This window comes from Mobula hypostoma, chromosome 1 (assembly GCF_963921235.1).
Source record: "Mobula hypostoma chromosome 1, sMobHyp1.1, whole genome shotgun sequence".
NCBI classification, from domain to species: Eukaryota; Metazoa; Chordata; class Chondrichthyes; order Myliobatiformes; family Myliobatidae; genus Mobula; species Mobula hypostoma.
Window position 1 is genome coordinate 79,273,725 of NC_086097.1, and position 27,860 is coordinate 79,301,584.

General features: G+C 41.6%; 2 protein-coding genes across 5 annotated transcripts in view; one reads left to right on the forward strand and one right to left on the reverse strand.

Moving 5' to 3' along the window:
- atp6v1d (ATPase H+ transporting V1 subunit D) overlaps nucleotides 1–12,012 on the forward strand; it is a 38,521-nt gene extending 26,509 nt beyond the window's left edge. The window contains exons 6-9 of the mRNA XM_063051369.1: nucleotides 4,042–4,145; nucleotides 4,409–4,475; nucleotides 11,252–11,330; nucleotides 11,477–12,012. Coding sequence (XP_062907439.1) covers nucleotides 4,042–4,145; nucleotides 4,409–4,475; nucleotides 11,252–11,330; nucleotides 11,477–11,615 — 389 coding nt within the window. The 3' untranslated portion in view covers nucleotides 11,616–12,012. The remainder of the gene's footprint in view (nucleotides 1–4,041; nucleotides 4,146–4,408; nucleotides 4,476–11,251; nucleotides 11,331–11,476) is intronic.
- A 9,328-nt stretch (nucleotides 12,013–21,340) lies between these two features.
- Nucleotides 21,341–27,860, reverse strand: part of LOC134348317 (protein PALS1-like) — an 84,513-nt gene continuing 77,993 nt past the window's right edge. For all 4 annotated transcript variants that reach the window (XM_063051523.1, XM_063051498.1, XM_063051515.1 and 1 more), the window contains exons 14-15: nucleotides 26,638–26,748; nucleotides 21,341–22,904 (exon numbers count right to left, since the gene is read on the reverse strand). In XM_063051523.1, the coding sequence (XP_062907593.1) occupies nucleotides 22,728–22,904; nucleotides 26,638–26,748 (288 nt within the window). In that variant the 3' untranslated portion in view covers nucleotides 21,341–22,727. The remainder of the gene's footprint in view (nucleotides 22,905–26,637; nucleotides 26,749–27,860) is intronic.

Sequence of the window (27,860 nt, forward strand, 5' to 3'; positions counted from 1 at the left end):
ACGAGTTTTGAAAAATTATCACTAATGCATCCACTATTTCTTGGGCTACTTCCTTAAGCATTCTAGGATGCAGACCATCTGGCCCTGGGGATTTATCTGCCTTCAATCCCTTCAATTTACCTAACACCACTTCCCTACTAACATGTATTTCGCTCAGTTCCTCCGTCTCACTGGACCCTCTGTCCCTTACTATTTCTGGAAGATTATTTATGTCCTCCTTAGTGAAGACAGAACTAAAGTAATTATTCAATTGGTCTGCCATGTCCTTGCTCCCCATAATCAATTCACCTGTTTCTGTCTGCAGGGGACCTACATTTGTCTTTACCAGTCTTTTCCTTTTTACATATCTATCAAAGCTTTTACAGTCCGTTTTTATGTTCCCTGCCAGTTTTCTCTCATAATCTTTTTTCCCCTTCCTAATTAAGCCCTTTGTCCTCCTCTGCTGAACTCTGAATTTCTCCCAGCCCTCAGGTGAGCCACTTTCTCTGGCTAATTTGTATGCTTCTTCTTTGGAATTGATACTATCCCTAATTTCTCTTGTCAGCCACGGGTGCACTACCTTCCTTGATTTATTCTTTTGCCAAACTGGGATGAACAATTGTTGTAGTTCATCCATGCAACCTTTAAATGCTTGCCATTGCATATCCACCGTCAATCCTTTAAGTGTCATTTGCCAGTCTATCTTACCTAATTCACGTCTCATACCTTCAAAGTTACCCCTCTTTAAGTTCAGAACCTTTGTTTCTGAATTAACTATGTCACTCTCCATCTTAATGAAGAATTCCACCATATTATGGTCACTCTTACCCAAGGGGCCTCTCACGACAAGATTGCTAATTAACCCTTCCTCATTGCTCAAAACCCAGTCCAGAATAGCCTGCTCTCTAGTTGGTTCCTCGACATATTGGTTCAAAAAACCATCCCGCATACATTCCAAGAAATCCTCTTCCTCAGCACCTTTACCAATTTGGTTCACCCAATCTACATGTAGATTGAAGTCACCCATTATAACTGCTGTTCCTTTATTGCACACATTTCTAATTTCCTGTTTAATACCATCTCTGACCTCACTACTACTGTTAGGTGGCCTGTACACAACTCCCACCAGCGTCTTCAGCTCTACCCATATCGATTCCACATCTTCCCGGCTTATGTCCTTCCTTTCTATTGCATTAATCTCTTCTTTAACCAGCAACGCCACCCCACCTCCCCTTCCTTCATGTCTATCCCTCCTGAATATTGAATATCCCTGAACGTTGAGCTTCCATCCCTGGTCACCCTGGAGCCATGTCTCTGTGATCCCAACTATATCATAATCATTAATAACAATCTGCACTTTCAATTCATCCACCTTATTACGAATGCTCCTTGCATTGACACACAAAGCCTTCAGGCACTCTTTTACAACTTACTTAGCCCTTATACAATTATGTTGAAAAGTGGCCCTTTTTAATGCTTGCCCTGGATTTGTCGGCCTGCCATTTTTACTTTTCTCCTTAGTACTTTTTGCTTCTACCCTCACTTTACACCCCTCTGTCTCTCTGCACTGGTTCCCATCCCCCTGTTGTGAACTAACCTCCTCACGCCTAGCCTCTTTAATTTGATTCCCACCCCCCAACCATTCTAGTTTAGCGGGGGCTACTGAGGTGACTTTAATCTCCCTGCCAGGATATTGGTTCCCCTAGGATTCAAGTGTAACCCGTCCTTTTTGTACAGGTCACGCCTGCGCCAAAAGAGGTCCCAATGATCCAAAAACTTGAATCCCTGCCCCCTGCTCCAATCCCTCAGCCACGCATTTATCCTCCACCTCATCGCATTCCTACTCTCACTATCGCATGGCACAGGCAGTAATCCCGAGATTACTACCTTTGCGGTCCTTTTTCTCAACTCCCTTCCTAGCTCCCTATATTCTCCTTTCAGGACCTCATCCCTTTTTCTACCTATGTCATTGGTACCTATATGTACCACGACCTCTGGCTCCTCACCCTCCCACTTCAGGATATCTTGGACACGATCAGAAATATCCCGGATCCTGGCACCAGGGAGGCAAACTACCATCCGGGTCTCTGGACTGTGTCCACAGAATCGCCTATCTGACCCCCTTACTATCGAGTCCCCTATCACAACTGCCCTCCTCTTCCTTGCCCTACCCTTCTGAGCTACAGGGCCAGACTCTGTGCCGGAGGCACGGCCACTGTCGCTTCCCCCGGGTAAGCTGTCCCCCCCCAACAGTACTCAAACAGGAGTACCTGTTGTTTAGGGGCACAGCCACCGGGGTACTCCCTATTACCTGACTTTTCCCCTTCCCCCTCCTAACCGTGACCCACTTGTCTGCCTGCCGTGGCCCCGGCGTGACCACCTGCCTGCAACTCCTCTCTATCACCTCCTCACTCTCCCTGACCAGACGAAGGTCATCGACTCATAGGTGACTCATTCTTAACAATCCTTAACACTAGGTGAAGTCCATACAGGACAGTGGGAGTCATTTGAAAATTAAAGAGAAGTCAGGACCAATATATTCCTGCAAGGATGAAAGGCAGAGGTAGGAAGTCCAAGAAACCCTGAATGGCAAGAGTTTGAGGATTGATTAAAAAAAACACCAAATGCTAGGTATAGAAGACAAAGGAGGAAAGCCTGTCAGGAGTGTCAGAAGTATTCTGGGGTTCTTGAGAACTAGTGTGGCTAAACAGGTTACAAATATCATTGGCAGACAAGATTAAGTCTCAAAAGTATTTTGTATTAAGGGCAAAGGGATAGCCAGAGGGGGGAGAAAAGTATGAGCCATGAAGAATCGTGGGGGCAAGCAGTCTGTGGAACCAGAAGGCAGATCATGTTTTCATAAATGAGGTTGTTGAGGTGGGAGAATTTGAGTTGGGTGGAAGGTGAAATTCCAGTAAAAGTGGATAAAGTTCCAAGGCAGTTACTGTTATCCAAGGGAAGAAAATGCCAGGGCCCTGCTGTATTTAAATACTTGGCCTTGGGTGAAGTGCTAAATGCCTGGAGGGCAACAAATTTGATATCTTTATTCAAAATTGTTCAGGGGGAAAAACAGAAAAATTACAGGTCAATGAGTCTGGTTAGTAAGTTATTGGGCTAAGGGGGTGATAAATTGAGGGACAGGCTTTGTATATACTGGGAGGAGGAATCAAAGATTATCGGCATTGTTTTATTAGGAGGGTAATTTTCTCTAAAAATTGTTCCTTTGGGGGGGAAAAAGAGTGTATTTATGGATGAATGGACTTCAAATGAGTCTTTAACAAGGTCCGTCATGGAAAAATGGTCTCAAAGGTTGGATTGGTAGTAGCTTGTGATTAATGTTCTGTGGTAAGCGTGGAAGGTATGATTAGCTCCTACATCATGACATAGGAATTAAATGGAAAGTTGTGCTGCAATCCGAAGAAAAGCTAGATGGCTTGGTTTGAGTTGAAGAGGCTGAGAATTTTTTCCACACCCAGAGCGATATTGAAATTCAGAACACTGCCTGAGGGGATGGTGGAGGCAGAGAGACTCTCAGTAAGTATTAAGGCAGGATTTGAATTGTCAAAGCATAATAAAGTCTCCTTCACTCACCGTTGAATTCTGATGAGCATCCCATGACAACTGTCCCCTTTCTTGTGTGGTTCCTGATCAAGCTGTTCCATCTTTAACCTAGTTCATATTTATATCTTTTCTGCTCCCTGAACATTGGTGTAACTAACACTGCTAAAGCATTTGTGTAATAGATAAAAGACCAGCAAGCCAGACTGTGGAAAAAGAAACATTGCAGAAAGAAATCAAGCAAAATAGTGATTGAAAACAACTGACTCTAAGGTGGAGAATGAAGAGGTGGATGAACACAGATCATAAATAATCCAAGGCAAAGTAGTTGCTGGGAAAAAAAAATCTATCTTTGAGAAATTAACATGGAGCCTGAATGTTTCGTATAACAAAATTATGGTTATAAAATACTATAGTTGTACAGTTGGAGATGCATTAGCTGTCCAGAAGTTTAGTTATAATAAATTAAGCTGATGTTATCCTGGAATTTTTTTAATTTTTAAGGTTATGAATTGACTGGCTTGGCCAGAGGTGGAGAACAACTGGCTAAATTGAAGCGGAATTATGCCAAAGCTGTGGAACTTCTGGTTGAACTGGCATCATTGCAGGTATGAGGTTGTGTAAAGCAAGAATAGATCTAATCTTGTTTTTTAAATTTAAAATGTTTGTGGTACATAACACTAAATTAGCAAAAGTACACATTACTTAGTGCACCACAAGTGTACCAAAATCCTGTTGATGGTTATAAACATGGAAAATTTGACGAGCTAGGTTCCTGCATCAAAGATACACTGTATATTTGGCTAGATAAACTGATTTTCCCCTATGTTTGCAGCTATTAGCAGATTAAACTTGTACTCTTTTCATTTAGACTTCATTTGTGACATTGGATGAAGCTATTAAAATCACTAATAGACGTGTAAATGCAATTGAACATGGTAAGCTATATATTTTTGCTACTGTCTTCACTATTTAAATGTTCTTAATCATCTTGTATAGTAGTCTTCCAAATATTACAAAGTAATGTTTAATAAACATTTCATTGTTAATTACATATTTGTGAATTTAAGTTGCAAAATCTTTTCAGTACCTGTGTTTTGCTTCAGTAAGGAAATAATTGCTATGTTTTTAACCTTTTTAACATACCACAAAAGTAAATTAAGTCTTGCATAGCTTCATAAATTTAATAAAATAGGTATTTCTTTTCTTTAATCTATGAAATAAGTATTACTGCTTAGGCAGTCATTTAGGTGTGAAGGATGACTATTTCCACTTGTTTTCCCAGTTGGCTAGGGAAGCAAATGTGGGCCTCTGACTTCTACAAAGAAATGGTTCTGTGGTGGATCCTTCAAAATCAGAACTGAGTACACTGTTAGACTGCACTTTAGTCTGTTGCTAGGATACAGGCATGAGTCAGAGCAAGTAGCTCAGCTTTCTGGGCGGAGACAGCTGCTGCAAAGGAGACTTGCTCAGTTACTTCACTGTCATCACTTATTGCATAGCCAGAATATTGTTTTCCTGCTGGATCCACAAAAGAGCTTCCATCCTCATAAAATGTTGCCTCGGGCTTGAGGGGGTATTGTGGAGGGGATGGGAGAGTCTGTCCTTCTTTCACGGTGATCTGACGGGTGGGGGGGGGCTGCAGTTGGTGCGACCGACTTCATGGCCTGAAATTGCCCAGAGATGTGGTACAACGTCTTGGGTTCGGTCAATATTAAAAGAGTGTCTTACCACAGCGGTCCCCAACCACCGGGTCGCGGACCGGTACCGGGCCACAAAGCATGCGCTACTGGGCCGCAGCGAAACGATATGACTTAGCTATATGAGTCGGCTGCACCTTTCCTCATTCCCTGTCACGCCATTACGCACACGTCATCCATGTCAGCGCGGGAAGGAGATCAACTCCTCCAGCTTGCACTGAAAAGTGTGTTTGACATAACATCTCTGCCGGCATTCTGGATCAAAGTCAAGGCTGAATATCCTGAGATAGCTTACAGAAGCACTGAAAACATTGCTTTCATTTCCAACATATCTCTGCGATGAATGTAACAAAAACTAAATTGTGGAATAGACTGGACATAGGGAACTCCCTTCGAGTATCGCTGTCTCCCATCACCCCTCAATAGGACCGTCTTGTTGCTGGGAAACAAGTATTCAGCCCAGGGCTCCCACTGATTCAGCGATATTGGTGCGTTGCAATGATTTTATATGTTCATACGAGGAAACTATGCGCTGTATGTTTAATATCCAAATGTTACTTAAAATGTTATGATGCTATTATAAGTGACTTATATAACCATATAACAATTACAGCACGGAAATAGGCGATCTCGGCCCTTCTAGTCCATGCCGAAAGCTACTCTCACCTAGTCTCACCGACCTGCACTCAGCCCATAACCCTCCATTCCTTTCCTGTCCATATACCCATCCAATTTAACTTTAAATGATAATATCGAACCTGCCTCTACCACTTCTACTGGAAGTTCTTTCAACACATACTTCAAGCTCCCCGTCCTCTCTGATGATTGACATCAATATACTCATGCGAGGAAAATGAGCACTGTGTGTTTAATATTAAATTCGTTAGATAAACCCTTTCAGAAAAGAAATTGAGTGTATTAGCCACTTATTACCAATATTCCGGTCGTGATTAACACCCCGCCCCCCCCACCCCCGAACAGAATCGCCAAAAACGGTTTGCAGAGAATGATGTCGGCAGGTACACGCATGCGCAGGTCATGCATGCGCACTGCGCAAGGCTTCATGGTCATTGTAGTCTTTCTCAGGGCAAACACTACTCTTGTCCGTTGGCAACCCTACCCGTGGCCCCCCCCCCCCCGGTCCGCAAGAATATTGGCAATCTTAAGCCGGTCCGCAGCGCAAAAAAGGTTGGGGACTCGTCTTACCAGATGTCCCATCTTCACCTTTGACTCCTTCCAGTATCGGAGTTGGCCCGCCACCAAGTCTTGCCAGTCTCCCTCGGTGCTGGAGGTTTGTTTCGTCAGGGTGTAGGTAAGGAACCCAGGGCAAAGCCTAACGGTGGTATGGGGAACCACCAGTCCTGTCTGTCGCCAAAGGAAACCCAGAACTTTGGCCAGTAATGCACTGCCCTCTCTTCCTTTAACCTCTCCAATCACCGTGAGTGGGAACTTCTGTCCCTCGAGGGGTGCATAATACTGGTTTTCCTCAGTTGAGTACGAGGGTCTGCCTCTGCCAGAAGGGGTTCAAATGTAGTGGAGTCCAAATTAAGTGTCCACCACTGGGGGGGTTGGTTGTTCGTTAGTCCCAGGGTGATGCCCTTGTCCGTGCATAGAAACTCGACTTCCAACGGACAGAGCAAGTCTCACTCTGCTAGATTACACCCCAGACTGATGGTGACTGTAAAGGAAACCTCACACTGGGTCCCTGGATTTCCACCTGCAGTGGCTGGGTATGTGAATATGTACGTTCCGTGCCTTCAAACCCAGAGTGATTGTAGCGTCGCACAGCCAGTATCCCTTTTCCTATACCATCATAAATGGAATTAGAATTGCATAATCTTGCAATATTATATTGGGCTCTTCCTGAGGGGTGGTACTCACGGTAGGAAGCATCCTTGCTTGTCAATCTTTCATCAGGTTGTTGTCCCCACCTGTCCCTTGGTAGGTTTTTGTTCCCATTTCTGCTTCCCAGATATAGCCCTCTCGCATCCTTCTTCCTGCTGAACATATTCACCTTTAATGTTAGTTCCCTTCAGGGTTGATCGGAATTTGAAAGCTAGGTCCCAGTAATATGTTAAAGCTTGTCGCATTCGATTTCGGTTATTGTCAGGCTAATCCATATTATTAGTTTTAATCCTGTTAGCTAACTTAGTTGGTAAGCACTTGAGCAGTAGGGCATTAAACTGGGGGAACGGATTCCCATTATTAAAGGCTTGGTCTCCTACGAAAGTCCCAGGCTCAGGTTTGCATTCAAGTACTTTAGTGATACTTAGAGGTTGTTAGAGAGCCTTCCCCAAGGCTTGAATAATCCGGTCTGTTTGTTCATTCTCATTGTGGATTCCCACCTGTGACTCCTGATAGGTTTGATATCTTAATTCTGCCTTCCATTTCCGCCCCTCATCAGATGAGAGAACAGTGCAGCAAAGATCAAATAAATCTTGTGGGGTCGCATTATACATTTGTATAGTACTGCGGACATACTAAACAAACTGTGCTGGTTCTTTTCTATCGGGGGCCTGATTCATGATCGTTACCATCTCTTGAGGCTTCCAGAGTTCATACAAGAGTTACGGAGGGATGTCCTCCTCGGCTGCTCGTGGACTGGGCAGCATTTGGGTAGGCAATTGTCTCTGTGGAGCCCTTAACTCTGGGGTTTTATTGGATTCTTCCCTTCCCTGCCGCTGCTGTTCTACCCGAGCGGCCACTGTATCCGAGTACTGGGAGGATTGGGGTTCGGAAGCACTGGGTGCACTCGATCTCTGGTAAGGTGGGGGATAAGGTGGGTGCCCAATCCTCATCGCGGTCACTGTCCTTAAACAGGGTCGGTATGCCAGATATGGGTTCGGGATCCCATATTGGCCCTAGATCTTCACACGCGGCATGGCCAATTTTAAACCTTCCTGTCTGTCTTTTCTGCTGTTGCCTGTGTTCTTTGTTTCTCGTTCTTGCTTTCTTCTCCCTTCTACCCATTAGCACTCTGCCTGCAGTGTCTCCCAACTCTTGGGAGTTCTTTCTGCCGTACATACCTCTATCCCTTTATCACATGTATTATTCCTCCAGCTGGCCAGTAGGGTACCATTCCATTTAGTGTAGGCTGTACCTTTCCATTCTTTAATCAATAATTTCCACTTTTTACCGGAATTCTTTTCCCAAATTAAATTTACTGCTTGTTTCCCCTGGTGGCCACGCTGTTTTCCTAGTTTCTTTGTTGGCGCTGCACTTAACATCCGGAGGTCCTTTTCTTATCCGGTATTTGTTCACACACAGCTGTATCAAGGGCCTGTCCCATTATTTCCCTTATCAGTTGTTCTTATTTATCAAGTCAAGTGTATAGCACATTTAAAAACAACCCACGTTGACCAAAGTGTTGTACAAAGTAAAGCAAGTAGCCAAATACACGAAACACAGACAACGAGGCAAACAGCTTATAGACACAAAATACACAACACAAGGGCCTAGGCACAAGCCACTGGGTGAGAAATTTAGCCAGCCAGCCTGCCTCCCCCTTAATCAATTTCAACCGGCCATATTATCAGGAGGCAGCTGATGTGGTCAAATCAGTCAGGTAGCGCTGGCCGCCTCTCCTGACCGGAGTCCCCAGTCCGACTCTTTCCCTAATGTCACCCTCAGCATTTAATTCTCACAAAAACTGCTAGCCTGTTTTCAATTAATACTCGCAAAAAAAAACAACTCTCACATACTCTGGAGGCCTTTCCTCCTTTATCCTGAACTTGTCTCATTAAATTTCAACCAGCCATATTTCTGCTGCCAAGGTGAGAATTTTACCGGGCTGCCAGTCTCGTATTTTTTTTACAAATTTCAACCGGCCATATCTTGAGACATGTGCAACCCCTTTTCCGAATCATCAAATTTCAACTGGCCATATCCTGTCACCCGCAGCAATGTAAGAGAGACAACTGCTTACCTTAAATTCTGTATCCAAACGGGTTGTCTGATCCTGTCAAGGTACCAGTCCCAATGGGCGAGGGGCAAAAATGTTCAGTCGGACACAAGGAGTAGCCAGAGGTAAACTATCTCAGGGCACCCAGCTACTCATTTGTGTTCGTTTCAAGCCCCCTGTCACTTACTCAGCCCAGAGAGACATTCCCTATGTTGGGATCCGAGTCACAGCACCAAACGTAAATGTAAATTTGCTGGATCAAATAACAACAGCACAAAAAGATCATTACTTATCTCCTCACCCGGCAAGTGAACTTGGACCCAACATCTCATCTCTCCAACAGTTCAACAAGTTCACTGTCTGATGTCAGAATTGTTAGAAGTGATAAGGCCACTGATACAAAAGAACAATCAGTTTGATAGACACTCCAGGCACCTTAATTAAAGAAAGGAATGTCCTACCTGGTTTGTTGGAGCCACAACTTAATTACAAAGATAAGAACATACATCAAATTTATGCTTTAATTGATAAAGGAATGTCCTGTCTAATTTCCATCAGGTACTGCCTTTTGTCAAAGTCAAAAGGTGTGAAAAGCCAGGAGCCATGTGGATCTGGGTGAACTTTAACTCTTATCTTGCTCCAAAGAAAGCAACTGTGAGACACTATTCAAACACACTGCAGTCACAGACATAGTCAGTACTCAACTCATTGTTTACAGGAATCTGAGAATCCCTCATTCCCATAAACTTTATCAGGGAGGCTTGTACCATGATGGAGCTGTAATTGTCTGCAGCCTCTTGAGATCCTGTCCATTGGAACCTCCATATCAGGTGATGATGCAACCAGTCAGAATGCTATCCGTGGTACATCTTGTAGATTAGTACTGATGTTGAATGCTGAGGTAATAAATAAACTGCAGCCTGATATGGGAATTGCTATTGTCCATGTGATCCAAGGCAGAAGTAAAGCCAGTGAGATAATATCATCCAGCAGGCAGCGCGGCATGGCAACAGCGGCCTTTCGGATCTGGTGCTACTTTAATTTAGTTTTTAAATTTGATTTTAAGGCACAATTATGGTTTAGGGCAATGGATAACAGAGCAACTATCTACCATCGTCAGATACTGCTACAATACAGAGATCGCCCAAAAACAAACCTTCATGAAGATCTGCTGGTTAAGTTGCGTGACCTCGGCTTGTTGAGGGAATCGGGCCTGCAGTCCTCGGAGTTGCCTGATGCTGGTGGCCAGAGGTGGGGACGTTGTAAGCGGTGTGCGAGGAAGCGGAAGCAAGGTGAGCGGGTGGGAGTCCGTGTCAGGTAAAAAGTAAGCCCTAGCCGGCCGGCTCCCCCGTCCATGCTGCTCTCCAATGGACATTAAATTGGACTGCATCCGACTTCAATGAAATACTCGGCGGGAGTACAGAAACGGATGGAATCCCGGACTCAGCTATCTATTTATGTAACAGTCTTTTCCCCCAAGTCATCGGACTACCAACCTACTGCCCTCTGCTGTGCCTATTGTCTTGTTTATTATTTATTGTAATGCCTGCACTGTTCTGTGTACTTTATGCAGTCCTGGGTAGGTCTGTAGTCTAGTGTAGTTTTTGTGTTGTTTTACGTAGTTCAGTGTAGTTTTTGATGTTTTTGTATTGTTTCATGTAGCACCATGGTCCTGAAAAAAGTTGTCTTGTTTTTACTGTGTACTGTACCAGCAGTTATGGTCAAAATGACAATTAAAAAGTGACTTGACTTGACTTGATCTGTGGTAGATATGTTGTGGCAGTAAACAGATTGGAACAGGTCCAGGTCCTTGTTCAGGTAGGAATTAATTCTAGCTATGACCAACTTCCTAAAGCACTTCATCACAGCAGATGTGAGTGCTACCAGGCAATAGCTGTTTAGGCAGTGACTAGAAAGAAATGGACAAGTGGAAATTGTACAGTAATTTTTAACACACTTCTGCTATTAAGTCTGCAATAATGTTAAAGTTAAGACTGGTAGGTGTCAAAAGTGAACATAGAAAACAAGTTTGCATTCACAGAACAATTGAACAAACAATGATCAAATACCGTCCATATACTAAACAACTACTCACTGTTCTATTTTACTTCAGTGATAATTCCTCGTATTGAACGCACTTTGTCTTATATCATTACTGAGTTGGATGAAAGAGAAAGGGAGGAGTTCTACAGGTAAGTGGTGTGATTTTGTTCTTTGCACTACCTGTTGGTTTTGTTACTAGGTTAAGCATCCCAGAGTGCTGTTTTGTGTATTTTAAGAAAAATCTAAGGATTGAGATATTATTGAATGCATTAAGCAATGTCCACTTTATGTGCAGATTGAAAAAGATCCAGGAAAAGAAAAAACAGTTGAAGGAAAAGAGAGAAAAAGAACAGGAAGGTCGTAGACTAAACCATGATAATGTACCAGCCAACCTGCTTGAAGATGAAAAGGATGAGGACCTGCTCTTTGACTAATCAATTGCATACCATTTATTGAAGCAGCAAGTACTGAGCTTAAAATTTAAATAGTGATGTTTATGTATGTGTTCTATTTAATAGTGTTGATTTGCAAACCTAATTGCATTAGTCAAGTGGAACCTGTTTTGCAAGTTCATAAGTTTTTATTTTATGTAAGCAAAACATCTGATTCTTGCACATTTATTGTGCTGTATGGTTATATAATTATTCACTGTTATCCTTTACAATGTGCTAATAAAACACATTCCTTGCAAACTAAGTTGATTAAATGCTTTGGAAAAATCAGTGTTAAAAGGATCAAATATTTTGTATATATTTTGGTTCATGTACTTTCAAATTCTGTGAGCAATCGGCATAAAGATAATTAAAGTAATACTGAAATGTGTTTGCAGTTCTTTGAATAAGTCGTGAAATAATCACGAGGTAGATCACTTTAAAATACTACTGGTTATCTTCCTTGTTAGTAATTAAATTCTCAATTTTTAAATTATCTATGCACAGTTACTGCATACAGATAATTTCCACCCCCGAATTTGACCCAGCGTGGACACTAGAAAAGTGATGTAAAAGGAAGAGCCCACTTTTCTCTGTTGAACTACATCCATATGTTCTCATGACTATACCTCCATTAAATAACTCAAGATCCAATGCTAATCAAAAGAATGATTGTGTAGAGTAAAGGAACTAGATTCAAAGTGTTTACACATTTCAAAGTGGCCATAAACTTATAAAATTCAGTATTGGTACTTTACTTAAGAGGCAATACGGCTTTATTATCTTTACTTTGACTTGTGTCTGTTTTGTTCTTTCCAAAATGCGAATTCAATTATCACTAGGGAGGAAAACAAATTAAACATTCTGACCTTTGCACCTTTCCATATCCTCTCCGTAGAAGGAAGGAAGAGATATTATCCTGCAGTGAAGAGTTGAAAGTTAAACATCAAAACCTGTAGCACACCAAACCAAATCTATAAATAATAAGTATTTATGCTGGTCTGAGGAAAACTGGTATCTATTTAATTGAAACGGAAGTTTGACTCCAAACTCTTACTGCTTCTTCCCTTCATCTAGCCTGTTCTCTCTCCTACTAAGCATAGCTTTCCCATAATCATATCTCCTTCCCACCTCTCTCCACTTTGAAGAAAAAAAATCGAGCAGCCATTTTCAATAGATGCTCTTATGAACAAATCTACAACATCTTAAAAAACATGATAATTGAATTGACACGAACATAGTTTGGCTATTTTAAACCAGTTAATTCGAAATGATAAATTTGCTGTTATCTGATGATGCTCCTACTGAGTTACTGCTGCAGTGATAGGGAATTCCATAACTAGGAGTAAGCATGAGACTTTGTGGACACAATAGACACCCCCAGATGCTATGTTGTCTCCTACGGGCTGGGGCCATCTCAGATTGGATCTGTGACATTCTAGAGGGGGAGCGGCCAGATGTCTTGGTGCATATTGGTACCAATGACATGGGTAGGAAAAGCGAGATCCTGAAGAGGGATTTTAGGGAGCTAGGTAGAAAGATGAAGAGCAGGACCTCCAGCGTAGCAATGTCTGGATTACTGCCTGGGCCATGCACCAATGTGATTAAGAATAGGATGATTTGGCAGATGAAGGAACCCGAAGGGAGGCTGCAGAAAGTCTTGGAGAGAATAGGCAAAGAAGTAGCGGTGTCAGGACACATATGGTCATGCACTTGGCAAAAAGGAATAAAAGCAGACACTATTTTCTAAAGAGGCAGAAAATTAAAAAATCTTAGATGCAAAGGGTCTTGGGAGTCCTCATGCAGGATTCCCTAAAGATCAATTTCCAGGTTGAGTTGGTGGTGAGGAATGCAAATGCAATGTTCCCATTGATATCGAGAGGACTAGAATATAAAAGAATGTAATGCTGAGGCTTTATAAGGCGCTGGTGAGGCCTCACTTGGAGTATTGTGAGCAGTTTTAGGTCCCTTATTTAAGAAAGGATGTGCTGACATTGGGAGAGGTTCATGAGAATGATTCTGCGAATCAAAGATTTATCGTATGAGGAGTGATTGATGGCTCTGGGCCTTTACTTGCTAGAATTCAGATGAATGAGCAGATATAATTGAAACCTATCAAATGTTGAAAGGCAGCAGGTAGGGTGGATGTGGAGAGGATGTTTCCTATGCTGGGGGAGGTCTAGGACCATAGCCACAACCTCAGAATAGAGGAATGTCCATTTAGAACCGGAGTAATTTCTTTAGCCAGAGGGTAGTGAATCTGGAATCAGTTGCCACAGGCTGCTTATTTCTCGGCAACATCAACGACAAAAAAAAAATCACTTTGAAAACACACAACTGACACTATATCAAAAACTGTTCGCTCTAAGCACTGTGTAGTGTCTAATGGCTGCACAAGTACATGTGACTGATACTAGTTAGAACCAAATCAGCAACAGTCTTGCCCCAATTAAGCGGCATAGTGTCCCAAATATGCAAAGGGAATCATGGCTGTTTTCTCAATTTGTTCTATTAAGAATTGTCAGAAATAAGTGGCTGCCCTGATTTACAAAATGCCCAATCGATAGGAATCCACGGTATATGATAACATTAGCAACGATGTACCAGAAATATTTGTTGCACTTAAATGATAGATTTGAGGAGGTGTGAACTCAAGAGCTGCAAAGCAAATGCTGGGTAGAGGGGATTAGGCTGGATAATTGTTTCAATTGACAAGATGGAAATGGGTGATTATTTATTCATTAAGCTGCATCCATATTGGCATAGGTAGATTTAAGGATGTGAATAGAGAAAATCAAAACTTATTTAGACAGAAGCAGAGAACCCAACAAGTATTTATAGAAATAGGAATTTATTCAATTTACTTAAAGCATGACCTTAAACTTAACATTAGAAAAATCAATTCAAATTTTTTCCTGATGTTAATTATTTTTCTCAATTCTTTTAATCTGTCTTAGCCTTTGTAATCATAACAGCACTTCAACGTCAACCAACAAATAAGGATTTGCAAAAGTTCAATGTGTACTTACTATGTGCTCATCTTGACACTCCCTTGGGATCAAGTATGGCTTCTTCTCCAATTGTAAAATGGCTGATGAGGCCAGTCTGGGATCTTTGGGGTCCACCATCAATCTTAAAGGTGGTGGTGAACTATCATTTAACGATGCACTTTTGCACCTGAAATTCTCACTGCCTTTTCAAATATTTTACTTGAATTTAGAACAGTTATGGGCCACAGAATCCCCCATGTCACTTGGTCATTTTGAAGGCTTTGAAAATTCAGTATTTTCTTGTCCTGCCACGTATTATTCTGAAATGGAGTTTATCATTTCGGGACACAGCTGCTAGACTAGCAAACAATGCAGCCCTTCAACAGAACCAACTAAGTTCATTTAAAGTTACAGTGCAAGGGAAATTAATTCAGGTAAAAATTCAGATGCTGGTTCACGCCTAGCCAGTAAATTTGGGAAGGTTTTACAGATACAGCATTGGTGATACTTTTCCAGTGTTTTGAGTCTCTGTAGTGGGTAGCCTATGACTTGGAACTGGAGGGCATTAAACAATAGTATCTGGCAGAACATGAACTTCTGCATCAGTGTGAGGTCTTGATGTTCAAACACTCTACCTTCTCTCAGTCAAAGGCGCAATTTCATTTTTGCTGCGCCTGGAGATATGTGAAACCATTCATCTGTCGATCTCTCTGACTTGCTGCGCTCTATCGGTTTTTTCTTGATTGATTTTTCAAAACCTCAATCTAATTGGCTTTGTGGCTAATGAGGTCCTAGATCTCTTGTTCTCAAACCAGTGTTAGACATAGACATAGAAAATAGGTGCAGGAGTAGGCCATTCGGCCCTTCGAGCCTGCACCGCCATTTATTATGATCATGGCTGATCATCCAACTCAGAACCCAGCCTTCCCTCCATACCCCCTGACCCCTGTAGCCACAAGGGCCATATCTAACTTCCTTTTAAACATAGCTAATGAACTGGCCTCAACAGTTTGCTGTGGCAGAGAATTCCACAGATTCACCACTCTCTGTGTGAAGAAGTTTTTCCTAACCTCGGTCCTAAAAGGCTTCCCCTCTATCCTCAAACTGTGACCCCTCGTTCTAGACCTCCCCAACATCGGGAACAATCTTCCCGCATCTAGCCTGTCCAATCCCTTTAGGATCTTATACGTTTCAATCAGATCCCCCCTCAATCTTCTAAATTCCAACGAGTACAAGCCCAGTTCATCCAGTCTTTCTTCATATGAAAGACCTGCCATCCCAGGAATCAATCTGGTGAACCTTCTTTGTACTCCCTCTATGGCAAAGATGTCTTTCCTCAGATTAGGGGACCAAAACTGCACACAATACTCCAGGTGTGGTCTCACCAAGGCCTTGTACAACTGCAGTAGTACCTCCCTGCTCCTGTACTCGAATCCTCTCGCTATAAATGCCAGCATACCGTTCGCCTTTTTCACCACCTGCTGTACCTGCATGCCCACTTTCAATGACTGGTGTATAATGACACCCAGGTCTCGTTGCACCTCCCCTTTTCCTAATCGGCCACCATTCAGATAATAATCTCTTTTCCTATTTTTGCCACCAAAGTGGATAACTTCACATTTATCCACATTAAATTGCATCTGCCATGAGTTTGCCCACTCACCCAACCTATCCAAGTCACCCTGCATCCTCTTAGCATCCTCCTCACTGCTAACACTGCCACCCAGCTTCGTGTCATCCGCAAACTTGGAGATGCTGCATTTAATTCCCTCATCCAAGTCATTAATATATATTGTAAACAACTGGGGTCCCAGCACTGAGCCTTGCGGTACCCCACTAGTCACCGCCTGCCATTCTGAAAAGGTCCCGTTTATTCCCACTCTTTGCTTCCTGTCTGCTAACCAATTCTCCACCCACACCAATACCTTACCCCCAATACCGTGTGCTTTAAGTTTGCACACTAATCTCCTGTGTGGGACCTTGTCAAAAGCCTTTTGAAAATCCAAATATACCACATCCACTGGTTCTCCCCTATCCACTCTACTAGTTACATCCTCAAAAAATTCTATGAGATTCGTCAGACATGATTTTCCTTTCACAAATCCATGCTGACTTTGTCCGATCATTTCACCGCTTTCCAAATGTGCTGTTATCACATCCTTGATAACTGACTCCAGCAGTTTCCCCACCACCGACGTTAGGCTAACCGGCCTATAATTCCCCGGTTTCTCTCTCCCTCCTTTTTTAAAAAGTGGGGTTACATTAGCCACCCTCCAATCCTCAGGAACTAGTCCAGAATCTAACGAGTTTTGAAAAATTATCACTAATGCATCCACTATTTCTTGGGCCACTTCCTTAAGCACTCTGGGATGCAGACCATCTGGCCCTGGGGATTTATCTGCCTTCAATCCCTTCAATTTACCTAACACCACTTCCCTACTAACATGTATTTCGCTCAGTTCCTCCATCTCACTGGACCCTCTGTCCCTTACTATTTCTGGAAGATTATTTATGTCCTCCTTAGTGAAGACAGAACCAAAGTAATTATTCAATTGGTCTGCCATGTCCTTGCTCCCCATAATCAATTCACCTGTTTCTGTTTGCAGGGGACCTACATTTGTCTTTATCAGTCTTTTCCTTTTTACATATCTATAAAAGCTTTTACAGTCCGTTTTTATGTTCTCTGCCAGTTTTCTCTCATAATCTTTTTTCCCCTTCCTAATTAAGCCCTTTGTCCTCCTCTGCTGAACTCTGAATTTCTCCCAGTCCTCAGGTGAGCCACTTTCTCTGGCTAATTTGTATGCTACTTCTTTGGAATTGATACTATCCCTAATTTCTCTTGTCAGCCACGGGTGCACTACCTTCCTTGATTTATTCTTTTGCCAAACTGGGATGAACAATTGTTGTAGTTCATCCATGCAACCTTTAAATGCCTGCCATTGCATATCCACCGTCAATCCTTGAAGTGTCATTTGCCAGTCTATCTTAGCTAATTCACGTCTCATACCTTCAAAGTTACCCCTCTTTAAGTTCAGAACCTTTGTTTCTGAATTAACTACGTCACTCTCCATGTTAATGAAGAATTCCACCATATTATGGTCACTCTTACCCAAGGGGCCTCTCACGACAAGATCGCTAATTAATCCTTCCTCATTGCTCAAAACCCAGTCCAGAATAGCCTGCTCTCTAGTCGGTTCCTCGACATGTTGGTTCAAAAAACCATCCCGCATACATTCCAAGAAATCCTCTTCCTCAGCACCTTTACCAATTTGGTTCACCCAGTCTACATGTAGATTGAAGTCACCCATTATAACTGCTGTTCCTTTATTGCACACATTTCTAATTTCCTGTTTAATACCATCTCCGACCTCACTACTACTGTTAGGTGGCCTGTACACAACTCCCACCAGCGTCTTCTGCCCCTTAGTGTTACGCAGCTCTACCCATATCGATTCCACATCTTCCCGGTTTATGTCCTTCCTTTCTATTGCGTTAATCTCTTTTTTAACCAGCAACGCCACCCCACCTCCCCTTCCTTCATGTCTATCCCTCCTGAATATTGAATATCCCTGAACGTTGAGCTCCCATCCCTGGTCACCCTGGAGCCATGTCTCTGTGATCCCAACTATATCATAATCATTAATAACAATCTGCACTTTCAATTCATCCACCTTATTACGAATGCTCCTTGCATTGACACATAAAGCCTTCAGGCGCTCTTTTACAACTCTCTTAGCCCTTTTTAATGCTTGCCCTGGATTTGTCGGCCTGCCACTTTTACTTTTCCCCTTTGTACTTTTTGCTTCTACGCTCACTTTACACCCCTCTGTCTCTCTGCACTGGTTCCCATCCCTCTGTTGTGAACTAACCTCCTCACACCTAGCCGCTTTAATTTGATTCCCACCCCCCAACCATTCTAGTTTAAAGTCACCTCAGTAGCCCCCGCTAATCTCCCTGCCAGGATATTGGTCCCCCTAGGATTTAAGTGTAACCCGTCCTTTTTGTACAGGTCACACCTGCGCCAAAAGAGGTCCCAATGATCCAAAAACTTGAATCCCTGCCCCCTGCTCCAATCCCTCAGCCACGCATTTATCCTCCACCTCATCGCATTCCTACTCTGTCGCGTGGCACAGGCAGTAATCCCGAGATTACTACCTTTGCGGTCCTTTTTCTCAACTCCCTATATTCTTCTTTCAGGACCTCATCCCTTTTCCTACCTATGTCATTGGTACCCATATGTACCAGGACCTCTGGCTCTTCACCCTCCCTGTTGCTGCTTTCAAATAGACAAACAGTAGTTTCTTTGCAGGTATTAATTCAGGTGGTTGGGGCTTGTCAAGGTTCCACAAAGTAAATCATGAAGAGCTGCCTTTTTGAAGTTTTTCAAATCTTCAGTGTTTTGTTTTCTTGCAGCAACACTCCTTTTCCTGCCCGTTTTGGGGTCAGGCTGAAGATAAAGGGAATTTGATCATCAAATAATTACATTGAGCGTTTTTAGTTCAAAGGCGTCATAAGGGTGTTGCAGTGAGCCTTTTCATAGTCTCTAGTTAAAAAAAAACATTAGTTATGACAAGACACACAAAATGCTGCAGGAAGACCTCAGCAGTCCAAGTAGAATCTATGGAAAGAAAAAGTACTGTTGACATTTCAGGCTGAAACCCTTCGGCAGGAATAATACTATCTGGCAGAACATTAACTTCTGCATTGGGGCGAGGTCTTGATGTTCAAATACTCCTCCTTCTCTGAGCCAAAGGTGCAATTTCATTTTTGCTGTGCTAGAAATATGTGAAGCCATTCATCTGTCAATCTCTCTGACTTGACGTCCTGCCAAAGGGTTTCAGCCCAAAACGTTGGCTGTACTTTTTTCTCCAGATGCTGAGTTCCTCCAGCATAAAGTGTGTGTTGCTCGGATTTCCAGCATCCGCAGATGTTCTCGTTTGTGAATTATGACAAGACTATGTTCCAAGCATTTTGCTCCAAGATTACTTCCAATGAAGTTAGCCTCAACAACTCTCTCCTAACCAATCATGCCCTACCAGAGGACTGTGCCTTTTCCAACCTTGGCATTGAAGTTCTGAGGAGAGTCAGTTCATTCCAAAGTTGAGGTGTACATATTGATGACTGTAGCATACAGGTTGCATATTGGAGTGAGCTGGAAAGTGCATAAGATGAAAGAATTGCTAGAGATGTCAATGTAAATTGGCAGTGAACAGTAAGCACTGGGAATTCACACAAAATGCTGGAGGAACTCAGTAGGCCAGGCAGCATCTATAGAAAAGTGTACACAGTTGATGTTAGGGCCGAGACCCTTCAATGAGACACTTCCCATGTCCGTAAAGCACTGGGAATTATCTTGGGAACAAGCTTGGGGTTTTTACAACAGCTTTGTTAAAACAAAAATGTACTCAAGTTAGTGCAAACTGGCTGTGTATAAAGGAAACAGGTATCTCATATCACTGTAAAATGCAGCATGAGGGTTGTTTGCTTGGCAGCATTTTGTTTTTCAGCATAAATTTGCTTGTATGGAAGAAGGATTGACTGCAGGGAACAACTGAAATGCTGACTCTGTTCTAAACCTGGGTCCATGCCCATTACCATTTGTGCCAAGTGTTCCGCAGCCTTAAAAAATTCTGCCAGTTGCTTCACTGTTGCTTGACCAGTGACCTATGCTTTCTTGTTAGCTGCCCAGTGGACAGGAAGCATATTCTTACTCAAACCCTTCAGAGCATGGGGGTTTAGTGAATGGTAAACTAAGACGGGCTTCATTTTACAGTCTCCTTCGACATTGGAACACATAGACAGAGTTAACTTATCCTTTGCTGCCTTGAAACCTGACGCAGTCTTTTCATCCTTACATATTTAAGTGCGTTTCGGCATACACTTCCAAAAAAAGCCTGGTCTCGTCTGCATTAAACACCTGCTTTGGTGTGATGCCTAACTCAGCTATCATAGCCCGCAACTACAAAGGGTAGCGTTCAGCAGCTTTGTGGTCAGCACTAGCTCGCTCACCACGCACAGCTAAGTTGTGAAGCCTGTGTCGATTAACAAACTTAGAAAACCATCCCCTACTTGAACTAAAGCTAACTATGTCACTTGACACTTCCTCACTAGCCTCTGAACAAAGGTGACCATAAATTTCCAAAGCTTTCACACGAAGATGATTGGAACTGGGTGTTGTTTTTTTCTTTGTTTCATTCTCAATGTACAAACTCAACATTTTCTCCATTTTTGTCATAATCCGGTTATGCACTTGGTAACTATCTTTGAAGACACTTGTGAGGAATCAATCACTGCACTTTTTATTTTCTCAGCATTTTTCTTTATGTTTCTGATCGTGGAAGTAGCATCCCAGAGCTGTGTTACCTTCACCCGACGCGGCCCTGTTTATAATTTCCAGCTTATTTTTCAAGTGTTAAAGCCGTTCACTGCCACTTGGCTGATGGCCCAGGACTTGACATAGGACACTTAGGAGGCATAGTTAAATATTTCAAGCACGAAGTCAGTGCACCGTAGGTAATAACAACAAAAGTTTAAGAGCGCAAGATCCAACATCCACACGCTGCCAAAATGCAAGACTGGCAGGAGTGAGACTGTGAGGCGTGCGCCCTGACTTGTATTGGCGGGAAAGCGGTGCTTCTCGTCCCAACAGCCTCGCTTAACTATGAGTTTTGGACGCACATAAGGAGAAGTTGATAGAAATAGGTTCGACGCATAACTGTGAATCCACGTTGTCTGAAGATGCATATAACGAGGATAGGGTGTATCAAACTTTCAAGTTCTGGATGACTTCATTCTCACCGATCCCCTTTCTGATCTTTCCAAGATTTAAAAAAAAAATGCATATCACTTTAATGAGCTCCAAATCAGGCAGGAGTGATTTGTTTTATTGAAAATCTACAAATACACTTTTACATTATTCTGTGTGGTCAAGTGTCTGGAAATAATTTCTATAATTAGAGTGTATTTATATTGCCAGCTGAGGCTGTACCCTGAATATGGATAGACTCATGTTAAAATATGCATAATTTGCACATGGCACATCCAAACATTTGCCCAAAGGATTTCAAAAGAATGAAGGGTGTACAGATAAATTGGCATGTTCTCAAACCCCGACTGCTGACCCATCAATAAAATTAAATATCCCAATTACTTATACAGCTATTAATGCTTAACCCCTTTCAAACACGCTGCTGTGCTTTATACAAACAAATAGGTATCAAATGCACCATCTCCAATGTCTCTGCTGGTTTAATACTGGAAAAATCATTTGCATAAAACAAAAACAAAACATGCATCATTCATAAATTGTTCAGCGAATTTTAGCCAGAAACAGTGTCATTAAATTCCAGTGTTTAAAAGCCATTCTCAAAAATAAGAGAAATTGCATTACTATCTAGATTTCATGTAAAAGATTCTACCAGACTCAGTCATTTTAATTAAAATATTCACATTTGACGATTGCGCTTTTTAAAAGGCAGCTGCTTAGGATGTACGCTGTGCCAATTATTAACTTTATGTACAGTAGTTACATTCAATAATTCTACTCCAGTCCATGATCAAACTTGCTGATCATTAGTGACAATGTATTAGTCTGCACAAATTAGGTTCACACATATACACTCTTTAAAAACAAATCATCAAGTCTTTCAACTGAGCAAAACTGCCCAAAACTAAAGTGTCTTTCTGTTATGACAAACCAGAATCTATTATAATGTAAAAAAATCTATGCTGTGGAATTCGTGAATTCTATTTTCCATAAAAAATATAGGCATACTTTTCCTCACAAAAAGACCCTGAACAGTGTGTGTCAAATTATCATCGATCGAGGCTGTAACCTAAACAAAATAAAAAATACTGCACCTAAAAAGGTTAAATCTGTAGTCTGAAGACATGTATATATACAGTGCGATTCAGAGATAGCTAATGACAGAAGAGTATCTATATTTACATTATAAATAGCTTCCATAATAGTAATTATACAAGTATTTCTACTGCCAATTTCTGGCATAAACTGGAATGTTCAATAGTCAATCCCTGCCAACCCCCAACCCCACCCTCTACTGCTCGAGTTAATCATCATTTTCTGATAAACTTTCATTTTAAAAAAATGTCCTGTTATTTGTTTTCACCGAAGCCATGAAGACGGGACCCACTGAGGTTCTGTGTCAAGTTTATTTATGAGGCGAATTAACTCTTGATATGCCTTTTCCAAGTCCGTATTAACAATTGCTGCATCAAAATAGTGTCCATAGTTCTGCTCCATTTCCCTGGCCTTTTCTATGATATCCCGCAAATCTTCAGGCTACAAAATAAAAATAAAAGATGTTTGGTATAGTTCTAGCAGCAGCATTTACATAGCAAAAGATTACCTGCTCCATATTAAATCACTAAAGGGTTAATTAAAATGTTTATAGACCCAAAGTAAAATTAAATGTATTCACTCCAGTTTCTCAGACAAACTGCGAGGCAAGTACCTTAAAGTCCTTTCTGAACCAACACCCTGGCATCATCTGTCATGGACAGATCACATTTTCCTTTCTATCAATTATGGAAATGCATTATTTTAACCTGGATTGCAGTATCCCAAATAATGTTCAATTTTACAATTAACTTACTTGCCTCTCTGTTTCTGATTCCCTCCAAAATCAATACATTCTTATATTTGCACACAATATGTTGGGGGACCAGAGCTGGAGCTGCATGACCTATACATCATTTGGAAGAATGTGAAGTTGATAGGTAAGAGCTACAGAGAGGCAATCACACACCTAAATTACAAGAGACAGTTAGCTGGAAAAGGAGTGGAAAAGGAAACAGGCATATAATGCAAAGTACCCCTCAGGGCCGGCTGGTGTAGTGGCATCAGCAATGGTCTTCAAGGCAAATGGTCCTGAGTTCAAACTCAGTCAGGTCCCAACCTGGGGAGCAGCAGAATCTGTGCGGAAGAAAGGCCTGGCAATCTACTTCCGTATCTTGCGCATCTACCCTATAGTCCATGAGGTCACAAAGAGTTGGACTTGACGTAACGACTGAACAACAAACCCCTAAATAATAAGTATATCAATTTGGATACTGTTGGGGGTAGAGGGTGGGGTGGAATGACCTACTAGGGAATGACCAGGTCTCTGAACAGAGTCTGGCTCCCTGGCTCAGACTGGGGTTGGTGTTAGGGGAGAAAAGGATAGTGGTGGTAATACAGGATTCAATAGTTAAAGGAACAGACAGTAGATTCTGTGGATGTGATAGACTCCCAGATGGTATGTTGTGTCCCAGGTGCCAGGTTCAGGGATGTACAGATTCAGAATCAGGTTTAATATCACTGGCATATGTTGTTTGGGATTAGGTCCACAGCATTCTTGAGGAAGGTGAGCAGATAGAAGTTGTGATACATATTAATACCAATGACAAAGGTAGGAAAAGAGATGAGGTCCTGGAGCAGCGTACATAGGGAGCTAAAAAGCAGGACTCAAGGGTAGTAATCTCTGGATGGCTGCTTGTGCCAAACACCAGTGAGCATAAGAATAGGATGACAGGTCAGAGGCATGTGTGGCTGAAGAATTGGTGCAGGTAAATTTGTGGATGATTGGGATCTTTTCCAGGGAAGGTATGATCTGTCCAAAAAGGATGGATTACATCTGAACTCAAAGGGGACAAAAGCGCTTGCGGGCAGATTTGCAAGAGCTGTTGAAGAGGTTCGCAGAAGGATGGGAACCAGAGTGATAGGTCAGAGGATAGAGCAGGTGGATACAAAGTGTAGAGAGTTTGCGAAGAAGGTAAAGGTAGATGCAATGTGTAGACAAACTGTGAGGAAGGATAAGCAGTGGATAGGGAATAAATGCAGTCAGTTGGGTGGGTTGAAATATGCCTGATGTGAGAGTATCAAGAACAAGTGCGATAAATGTAGAGCATGGATCAGTAGGGCCAGCACTGAGTTGTACTGTTCTATACATAAAATTCGATTTTTTCTCGAAACAAGAGGTAGTGCATTTTGGGGGAAGAAAATAAGTACAGCTAAGATCAGATTCACCAGGATCTTACTGAATGGTGACATTGTTTCAAATGGCTACAAGGGTTACTCCTCCAATTTACTGGAAAGTTCCTCAAGACTGGAAGATGTCTAATGTTGTTCAATTGTATAAGGAGGGTAGCAAGGACAAGTCAGGGAGCTATAGGTTGGTCAGCTTGACAACAATTGTGGAGAAGTTACTGGAATTTTGAGGGACAAGATTGAGGAACTTAGAGCTGTTCACCCTCTCAACCCCAGATCCATTGACGTCAAAGGGGGTTAGCCTGTCTCCATTCCTCCTGTAGTCCACAACCAGCTCCTTTGTTTTTGCGGCATTGAGGGAGAGGTCGTTTTCTTGACACTACTGTATCAGGGAGATGACTTCTTCCCTGTAGGCTGCCTAATTATTATTTGAGATTAGGATAATCAGTGTAGTATCGTCGATTAGCAGATTGGAGCTGTGGGTGACGACACAGTCATAGGTATAGAGAGAGTAAAGGAGGGGGAAAATTGGAGAAAGGCTAAGTTTGATGGTATCAGAAAGGATCTGGCAAGTGTGGATTGGGACTGGATGTTTTCTGGCAAAGGTGTACTTGGTAAGAGGGGGGCCTTGAAAAGAGAAATTTTGACAGTACAAAGCTTGTATGTGCCTGTCAGAATAAAAGTTAAAGATAACAGGCTTAGGGAACCTTGGCTTTTCACGCGATAATGAGGCCCTGGTTAAGAGATTCTATTGATATGTTAAGAGCAAAAGGATTGCAAGGGACAAAACTGGTCTTCTGGAAGATCAGAATGATAATCCACGTGTGGGGCCGAAAGAGATGGGTGAGATCATAAATGGATGACTTTGCATCTCTGTTTACTCAGGAGACAGATACAGAGTCCATCAATGTGAAACAAAGCAGCAGCATGGTCACCTAAGTAAGTAAGTAAAGGGCAGCAGGTTCATAAATATATCTCCCGATGCCGGTTCCTCTTCAAGTCACAAAACATGGATAAAACAATGGTAAATGAGTTTCTCGCAGATATCAACTTTGGAGGTTAGAATTCAAAGTTTTCTGAATAATGAAAAGCTAGAAGTTTAGGAGATTCAGAAAACTTGGTCTTGGGACTCTGTTCACTGTTCAGTAAAATTCCATGGACAGGCATAGAAAATACTTCAATAGCTAATGAAATGCTGATTTTTTATATCCAGAGAATCAGAAAGGACAGAAGTAATGCTGCATCTATACCAAACCCCAAATTTGATGACATCTAAATTTCTTGGTCCTGGAGGGAGGAAGGTACAGGTTTACTAGAATGATGTCTAGACATCAAGGCTTAAATTTAGAAGCGAGATCCTACTAGGATTGCAGATAATGGAACACGAAAGGACACACGTGTTTAATTCTACTCAAAATTTCACACAGCAAGATGGATTACCATTTCAGCTAGAGTGGGAAAATCTGAGGATATTGTCTTACAATTAAGTCTAGGGCATTCAGGAACAATTGAGAAACATTCACATACAGAGCATGCAGAAATCTGGATTTTTTTCTGCAAACAGCAGGTAATATTAAATCTAAAATTGATGGGCTTATGATAACCAGATACTATCGGATAAGGAAACTAGACAGATCTTTTGTTTGGCTATGATGTTACTATATGGCATTTAGCTGGATGAGCCAATGGCTCACTCTTATTTTTACGTTCTCATGGGTGAGTGAAAAGTTAACAGGAACAAGGAGAATAAGGAGCTCAAGGTCATGCTTCATGGAATTGTAGGAGATTTTACAGCACTCTGCCAACTTAACCGCTAAACTTGTTGATAAACGGTGATCAAGAAAAGACTAGAACGTTGGAAAACTATGCATAATGTTTAACTGGAGAAATCTAAAATACATTGCAATGAATATAAGGAATTATTATTGCTGCCGGTTCTTGACCTACGCATAATACAACTTTTTTCTGAGGAAAAAGTACACAGGAACCCGATGAAACTGAAGTTTTAAACGAGAGGCTTTTCACGACCTATATAAAAAAATACTACCTTAGGATTTTTCCCCTCTTTGGTGAGCATTGCACGCAATCGTTCTTGGGAAGGTGGCGCAATGAAGATTATGTAAGGCTTTAAGTCAGAATTGCGCAGAATCCTCAGTGACTGCAAAATTAAAAAAAGCAGCAAGCTTAAAAATGACCAATTCTTTCTGGGTATTTTATTATATTATTTATTTATATGTCATTGAAATTCACCTTGTGGAACTATGAATTACTTGAAAGCCCTGGACCACTTCATCTAATGCAGGGGCTCCAATCTGGGGTCTATAAACCCCTTGCTTGGTGGTGTTTGTACATGGCATCAAAAGGTTGGGAACCCTGATCCAAAGTAACATTGTTTTTACTACAGTGTCCTGACGAAGGGTCTTGGCCTGAACCGTCGACTGCACCTCTTCCTACAGATGCTGCCTGGTGTTCATCAGCAACTTTGATGTGTGTTGCTTGTTTTTACTACAGATCATTTAAACAATAAGATGGTGTACAAGAAATTTCACGTGGATAGTTAAGCCTTCACTGTAAATTTGACAAAATCTATGCCAAATCAGGTGAGCTTTAGGACAAAAAGTGATGGTTTAAAAAAACATTTTTATTGGATTTTAAAAAAATTGACCTAAAAAAGTAACATTTGATGGCAGGACTAAAATATCTTGAAAGTGCTAATATCAAAATAAATCAATAGGATATGTCTAAGCAAACTTCAAAAGAGTACAGATGAACTTGCATAGTTTTGCTCCATAATTATCTACATGAACTAATTTTGTGTAAAATACGCAAAAAGATTTTGCATTCATAATAATCAAAACACCAGGTGTTCAAGTTATTTTCAGGTTCTGGATTTACTGTTGGTAACAATTGTTTCTTTAACCACTCGACATGGCCCAATTTAAACTATTCCAGTTGTTGCTACAACATTCCCTGTATATGTTTTATTCCCAGTTGTCTCCAATGCCTGTATTATTTTTAATTCATTCAATATGAAAGTAATATTCTTTTTGTACAAAATTATCAGGATATTCAATATTAACATTTTAATTCTTCCACCAATGGAAATCTACCAGTCATAGGTGACTAAGCATGTCCATTTTCTGGCTTTGTGGTAAATCACTGATCATGAGTTTTAAGGAACCAAGTATTTTTTCTCTATACTGTATTGTTAACCCTATTTATGCAACAATTATCTCACTGGTATTGCTTTTCAAATTTCTTAATAAAAAT